Below are 8,068 nucleotides of genomic sequence, written 5' to 3'. Positions count from 1 at the left end.
TCCCATTATGTCTCAAACGTGCTCAATTGAGGACAAGTTGGGAATAACGGGTGTCATGGAAAAAAATAAATGAATGTAGAAAGGGTTGCCTGATGTCCCGATTTTTTAAATTTTTCCGCGTCTCGTAAACTTATCCGGACGGCCTATTGTCCCAGATTCTTTCCGGCTGCCATCTAACGATAAAAGTGCAACTTTTCGTTCTTTTCTTACTCTATTTTCATATTTTAATTCTTTGTTTTTTATTTTAATGTACTGTACATTGAACGTTTGGTTTTGCTTTAATTGATAATCCTTCACACAGTTTTCCTCTAGAACGTTTCCTCGTGAAAGAAGGAAACATTAGCATTATAACAAAACCACGAAGTTGCAGAAATTAAGAATTACTGTAAGATTGTAAATATGGAATATTCTCTAGTTCAATGCTGCTTCACTGACAAAAGACTTAACCCCTCTATATATCGAAAACGAAGTCATGGACCTCTACTTTTACATTTAAATAGACAATTGTTACATTTTTGGTTTCCTCGTTGCAATTAATGAAAAATTGCTAAGTTTAATCAAAATCGATCGATCAGATTTTGAGAACAAATATTCTGCAAGCCACGTAAAAGAAGCTTGGCTAACGCTCTGCCTCAATGAAATGAACAGACGTCCACTGAAGCTCAATCCCTCCCCCTTATCCGATTTGTCATTACCTCCTTTCTCCCTCCTAGCGTGGACATCATTTACGGACAGCGCCTTTAAAGAATTTAATTAGTGTGTCAATCCTATCAAGTTTCGTCATGTAGGAACAATTTTTAGAATAGATATCGACCATTATATAAAATATTTTTAAATTTAATTTTTAATTTTTCAGTTATAACAACTTTTGATTAAGATGGCCTAGTATATTGAAAACAAAAATATCTCGGGAAAAGAAATAAAAACCAGGACAATTTTTATTTTTTCACTATTCCCTACAAAATTTACACACTTCTCCCAACGATGCTTCGACTGTTGGAAACATTTTTCAGTCATTTATCGAGACCTCCATCAGCCGCTTCGTCGGATTAGTCTTGATCGCCTCTGCGTCTTGAAATCTTTTCATTGAGCGGCTTTTTAGTTTTGGAAAGAGCCAAAAGTCGACTGGAGTCATGTCTGGGGAGTAAGGAGGCTGCCGAACCTGTGCAATACCCTGTTTTACAAGCAATATTTGGATGAGATGCGATCCATGGGCAGGAGCATTGTGATGAATGAACTAGTCGCCAGACTATTAGAGCTATGATCTCTTGCACTAACAGCATCTCATAAGCGATGTAAAACAGTCATGTATAATTAAGTCCTTTGTCACAGTTTGTTCAAGAGGGGCGTATTCATGATAAATTATGTCCAGGTGGTCGAAAGAAACGGTCAACATGACCTTCACATTGCTACGTGATTGTTGTGCCTTCTTTTGGCTGTAGAGATTAGAGATCAAGGCATTTTCCACTGGGATAATTATGCCTTCTTCTCAGGTCATATCAGTAGACCTAGATCTCATCTCTTGTTATAATCTTCGTGAAATTAGGATCATGTTCTGCCAAACCACTAATACGACAAACATCATGCAGTCGTATTAGTGGTTTGGTAATATGTCATGCAGTCGTAAACATGCAACTATCACGACTGCATGACAGTGACTGCAGGATAGAACGGGGTCGTCAAAATTCACACACATGCAATAGGGTCCAACGTGACATGACAACATGATCTCCTCTCCAGCTTGCAAATACTTTCAAAGAAAAAAATAAGATCGATACTTTTTGATCAGACCTTGTACGTAAAACTAACCGCAAAAGTACGAATACTATACACACCAGGATGCTAGTACGGTTATTTGCCAACCTATTATTTCGAAAAACAATAACAGATTGTTATTTAAAAAATAAAAATGAAAAGTCAAAAATAACATCCTGTACAAAGTATGTCATGAGCGTCCTTGCATAAATAACAACTGGAGAGCAGACAGAGCAATAAATGTTAGAAAATCGATGATTTTGGAGCACTAGTAAATTGTTCTTTTTTTTTTTGCCTATTTATTTTTAACAGTTAGTTTTAAATAAATAATAACAACAACTTGTTAATGTTATTTACAAACAACTACTTTGCCCATCGCTATATTCAGCGCCATTGCAACAAGGTTTGTTTTTAAACTTGTAACTTATTCAAATTAGATATCCTTAATACAAGCCGTATGTAATTTCTACATTTAAAAATTTCATTGTATTATTTTATAATTTTGCATATCTTATATAATTTTTCCAGTAAAATTAGTAATTTACATAATGATTATATCTATAATAACAGATGCGTTCTGAATTAAATTATTGGATAGATGACTCACCAATCTTTGCAAACCTTCAAACTTTTCGTTATGCAATTCTTTAACTTGCATAATCATTAATACAGTACATTGTTTATTACATTTATAACACAATCACCTTTGAATATTTAAATATTAGATTGCAGGTATCGTATGTTTAAACTTTCTATTTGCGTTAATTAATATAATATACAGAGGTGCAAAGGTAGGTTTATAATTGTGAATCCGAGAAATACAGATGTTTGGTATTCATTATTTTTTTCTTTTATTATTTCGTATTCCTTATTTGTGATTTAATTTATGTGTGAAGATCAATGATTTTTCCTGCATGTTTTCTTTCCATATTAACAACTGTATACCTTCTTTTGCACCACCCTTGTATATAAAATATTTTAATCATTTTGCATTAACTTAAGTTAACGTTTGCATAGTTGTAAATTATGAATTTTGAATATTTATTATAAATATTTATCACGAGATATTTTTAGTCTTCACTTACAGTTCAGACATAATTCAAAAATAATCGATTTCCTGACCGTTAACTCAACGAAATCTCGTCTTATTTTTATCAAACAGCAAGATGAGAGACATCACTGATAAAATTTTGAGGAAAATGCGTTAAAAATTTACATAATTATCGCTAATAAACACTAAAAATCAACAAAAATCTACATTTATGCTAGTAGATGGCGACATAGTGCTATGCTAGATGGCAAGGTCTATATAGACCTTGCTAGATGGGTAGATCTCTCACATTTCACTCCAGCGGTTTCTAAAAACGCTGTTTTAAACTTTATCGAAAATATGCGTCTAAATGTGAAAAGCTGTCACAATCATATGCGGAGCTTTTTAAGAAAATTGCAAAATTCTCTGATAAATTATTGGTGTCTTCTGTTTCTGAAAGAGCACAAGAAGTCGCTCATTTGTTAATGGGTTGTCTTTTGTTCAGGGTCTCAAGAACTTTGTAGTAATTTCGATTGATCGTGATTGCTCAGCCTCATTGATGTCGAAGGACAAAGCTCTTTTCTTGAAAAACATAATAAGCAGCCACAGTATTTCGATGGAATCTTTTTGTCTGAATTCGTTAAATACTACAGAAAGGCTTATATATAAAAAGAAAAAAGAAACAGCGTTAAAAGTATTTCCGCGTCTTCAACGACGGAATTACAATGTCCGCCTTTGCATTCCTTGAGGAAAAATATAACCAGCGAGAAAAGAAATACAGTACCAGTTTTAAAATATAGCGTACTATCTTATTAATGCTTCAAATAGCATTGATTACTCTGACTTTCTTATTGATGATGACGACTTCGAAGATAAACTTGTTGACATCGATCCTGAACGTACTGTACTTCTGCGATGGCTATGTCAAGGGCAGGTTCATTTAATTCAAAATATAGATAGTATAGCCGCGCATGTTATAAATGAGGGGTGTGATTAGTACAATGTTTCAAACCAATAACTATCATAATGTGATATTCTCTCTTTTGCATTTTAGATGACATTTCTGTTATAAGAATCGAAGAGAATGAGTGATCGCTATAATTGAACAGAAAGCCATTTCTCTCTCCGGTAGAAATGGCTTTCTGTTAACGATGCCGTTAGGCTTTTCAACTAGCAAAAAGATAAATGATTATAATTTATCATATTTAACGAATTGTGATAAAGCTGTCACTAAAATAACGGCTGAACACAACAACAATGTAGCGAAGAAAGGCGAACAAAGTTAGGAACAAATTCTACCTACCTACCATGCAGAATTATGTTAAGAAAAATATCTTTGGGTAGAAAAGGGTTAATTATACTTTCTATTTGCAAAATTTCCTCAACCTTAACACGAAATAAGAAAAAAGTAAACTTTTAAAAAATTTGCGGGATTTCCCGGGATGAGAATTTCCCGGGTTAAAAAAACAACCGGGATTCCGTTTGAGAAACCCTAATCTTAACTAAACAGCCGACGAAATCAATTGCTACATTATACAAAAATATTATATTATTGATAGATCAGTGTTGTATTTCAAAGATGTTTGAACTTAATATATTTTAGGGATCCCTCATTCATCTAAAAATCATAACTGATTTGTAAACATGTGATTAAGACTAAACTTGAAATTATTTGTTTTTTGTTTTTTTAGATAAAAGGAACTCAATATTCGAAGAAAGCGCATTCAAAATGGTAAATTTTGAATTGATAATGTCAATTTTTAAATAGTTAGATTATAAATTAAAATATAATTTTAAGTTACGGTATATAAGCGTCTTTTATTCTTACAGTACCAGATCAAATATCCAGTTTCTAGAAATCCGGAATTACCGGAAAATCAGTTGTTTTAAAAACTGGCTAGTTTTGAATTTGGCGGACTTTAGTACAGCTAAAGTTCGTTATGCGGCCGCTTTGTTTTGATTCTCGTGGCATACACATCGCACGAAACCAGTTCCAGTGACTGCTGGCAGACGGCCGGATGACCGAGCGGTCAAGGTGGCAGCCTACCGCTCTGGGAGACCCAGGATCGAATGCGGACGGGTGAAGGAATCCCCAGGAATTTTTCGGGGATGGTCCGTTCGGATACGTCGGGCCCCGTCCCTCACCACCCGGTCGCCCCATTGTGTGCCTGGCCAAACCCATAATGGGCCTGCTATAAGAGGTCCTCTTAATGCCCACAGGGCGGAAAGAGTATAAAAAAAAAGTGACTGCTGGCATACGTGTGTTAAATACGATATCCATTCTTTATTTTATATTTTAAGTGCCGTTTGTTACGGCATATAAGGCACAACTTTTGTTCAAAAAAAGGCTCAAAAATCGCCCTGCGTCTTATATGTGAAGTTGCGATCTCTCGTAGGTTAATGAATTTTCCATCCTTCAGTAGGTTTTCAGTAGGCTAAAGATAACCTCTACTTAACCAACTCTTGAATAAAAATGTTATTAGAGAGATTGCGGCTGAAGTTTTCATCTCTGAAATGCGAACCTCGAACGTTGAGCGCCGCCATCTTGTAAGTCTAGAAGTTTGACAATGGCGTTTAGAACGTCATTGGAATCATGCTCGGCCATTGTCAAACTTCTAGGCTTAAGATGGTAGAGCTCAACGTTCGACGTTCACGTTTTAGAGATGAAAACTTCCGCAGCAACCTCTCTATTGTTTAATTAAACATAATTATAATTATTGTTGTAATTACTTTTTTTCTTATTACGGCTAAGCTGCTTTTGCATTTATTCATATAGAATAATTTAATGGTAAATGACTTCTTTTAAACTCCTGCTTTTTTCCTGATAAATAAATGTGTGGATTCTAGGAAGTAATTTTACTTTTTAAAAAACTAAAATGTAGTTTTAAAAAATGATGCCAAATACCAGAGGCGCGGGATGGCTTAAATACATTAAAGTAAATACTTTTTTGGCTGCTTTTTTGGCTTGAAAAAAATTGTAAATCTATAAATTCCCACTGTCGTCCATCCGTTCGTCCGCCTGTCTTTCCTTAACCTCGAGAACAAAGTTAGATAGATGAAAGACGATATTAGATTTGGAAACTTTAGAAGTAGGAGGTCTCGATTAACTATATACAAGCTTTGCCTGCCTACCGGAAGTAATTTTATTTCAATTCAAAAATTTTCCCTTAAAAGGTGTTAGATAGATGACCGGCACTACTGATAAAGAAAAAGTATAATGTACAGGGGCAAGCCACTACTAATTTGAGGTGAAGAGCATATATTTTAAATTATTTCCTAAATATCTTGTGCTGAAATGGAAGTGCGTCCTACATGCTGTAAAATATGATGCATATTTAATCTGTGTCCAGGAAACTGGAAAATCTCTAAATCTGGACCACTTTTGGTTTCAAACTTGTCGGATGTTTGGTCGGGTATTGTATTAGGTTTACGTGACTAATATAATAATTATTATAAAATTCATTATATAAAAGTTCATTTATACAAGTTTTTAATTAACATATTTGTTAAATTATTTTCTTTATTTAACAGAATAAATTGTTTCTTGGAATATTTTGTTCTGCGTTCATAATGGTTTATGCAATTGTATGTCCACCAAATATATGTGATAGCATGGAGTGCGAAGATATGAGTGATTGTCAAAATAAAAATGGGAGAGTAAAAAAGAATGGTGGTTTCTGTGGATGCTGTGATTTGTGTGTTATACAGTTATGTAAGTTTAATATTGCTATTATTACAATAAAATAAACTTTTTAATAGGATACTAATAGTAGGAGTAATTTTTTAACTCTTTCCGCCCTGTGGACACTAAGAGGCCTCCTTTTTAGCAGGCTCATTATGGATTCGGCCAGGCCCACATTTAAGCGGCTGGATGGTGACCCGGCCGCCCCAATGTGGGCCTGGCCGAATCCATAATGGAGAGAGGAGGCCCGATGTTTTCAAAAGGAGCAACACCTGAAAAATTCCCGGGGATTTTACGATCCGTCCGGATTCTGATCCCGGATCATCCAGAGCAGTAGGCTCCCACCTTGACTGCTCGGCCATCCAGTCATTAATAATAAGAGTAATAGGAATAGGAAGGTTGTAAACGAAAATAATATATGATAAAGAATAAATTTGCAGGTTTGCTCATTAGCAAAAGCCAACAAGAGTACGCGCAAGCAAGAATAAATAAACTTCCGGCCAAAGTCTAGTGGCTTAATAAACGAGAAGCCTCTAAAGCTGCATATAAACTAAAATAAGAACTTCGCGAATAGTTTGGGAACTTCCCAGTTGTTCACGAGCGTAGCGTCTTCTCCAAAACAATGGCATGTTTCAGAACGGTTCTTGACATTTTGTGTATGGGATTCAATGTTTGAGAACAAAATTTTTGTAGTACCGGTTTGAAGACAAACTTGCTAATTGTTCTACAACTGTTCGCGGACTGTACTAGAACAGCTCTCGCTCTAGATCTATAAACGGCTTAGCACGAACTTTGACCCGAAGTTTGTTAACACTTAAGTTAAGGATGTAAAAATCAAAACACGTTTGTTTATGTTAATTTAGCTGCTAATATAACTGTACTGTACATGTTGCGAGTTATTTAGTATGTTTGCTTTTTATGTTTCTTTTTTATGTAAGAATTCATGTTTGAATTTTCGTATTCTAAATCAACATGTTTATTGTTAAGTTTGTATCATCGCATGGATAGAATATTTATGAATTATTTTATGTTTGTTCTATATTTTTTACGTTCGATTTTAAATTTAGACCTAAGACTGAGATATAAGTTAATAATCCGTAAAACGATTTATCATGTAATAAACTGTCTTTAAAAATTATAAGCATTTTTTCTTATGCACGATCTTTGTAAACTGAAAATCATGTTCATTTTCAACATTATCTTATTTTACAGATAAAGGAGCAGATTGCCCTATTCCCATTAAAGGTGTTCCTCCTACAAGTGAATGTACTACAGGTCTTCATTGTGATAATGCTACCAACACATGCATCAAGTCATGAGCAAATTAACGGAAATTCGATAATAAATATTATACTTACAAAGATTAATGCAAATTGTCTGTTATTTTAATATAAATTTGGATAAAATTATATTTTTCGTTAGTGATAAATAAATCATATATTAAATCTTACTTTTCCGGTTGTTATATACTGTATAATATATAGGCTGTTATATACGTTACGGAAATCCTTTGAGGATTAACCGTGATTTTTTTTCTATCTATCCACCTTTAAATAAAAATAATTTTTTATACGTTGGGAAATATTTTAATAAGTTTTGTA

At 34.0% G+C, this 8,068-nt stretch overlaps 1 protein-coding gene across 3 annotated transcripts; it reads left to right on the top strand.

Annotated features, from left to right (window-relative positions):
* Positions 1–2,015: 2,015 nt before the first annotated feature.
* Positions 2,016–7,884, top strand: LOC111626467. 3 transcript variants are annotated; one of them, XM_023369846.1, is made up of 4 exons: positions 2,016–2,158; positions 4,477–4,517; positions 6,317–6,497; positions 7,680–7,884. In XM_023369846.1, exons 2-4 carry the CDS (start codon positions 4,515–4,517, stop codon positions 7,784–7,786), a joined length of 291 nt encoding a protein of 96 aa, XP_023225614.1. In that variant the 5' UTR covers positions 2,016–2,158; positions 4,477–4,514; the 3' UTR covers positions 7,787–7,884. The 3 variants fall into 3 exon arrangements, with proteins under 3 accessions (XP_023225614.1, XP_023225611.1, XP_023225613.1); XM_023369843.1 differs by lacking the exon at positions 2,016–2,158 and adding an exon at positions 2,351–2,487; XM_023369845.1 differs by lacking the exon at positions 2,016–2,158 and adding an exon at positions 2,498–2,546.
* Positions 7,885–8,068: the final 184 nt, after the last annotated feature.

This window comes from Centruroides sculpturatus, unplaced genomic scaffold, assembly GCF_000671375.1.
Source record: "Centruroides sculpturatus isolate CEXI.00-Female unplaced genomic scaffold, Cexi_2.0 scaffold391, whole genome shotgun sequence".
NCBI lineage: Eukaryota > Metazoa > Arthropoda > Arachnida > Scorpiones > Buthidae > Centruroides > Centruroides sculpturatus.
This window is presented reverse-complemented; position numbering and strand designations above follow the sequence as displayed.

What these genes read in the sequence shown, in the direction of transcription:
- LOC111626467 (XM_023369846.1), top strand. An exon ending in TTTGTGTGTTATACAGTTAT is followed by an intron (nt 6,498 to 7,679) that starts GTAAGTTTAATA and finishes CTTATTTTACAG; the next exon opens with ATAAAGGAGCAGATTGCCCT.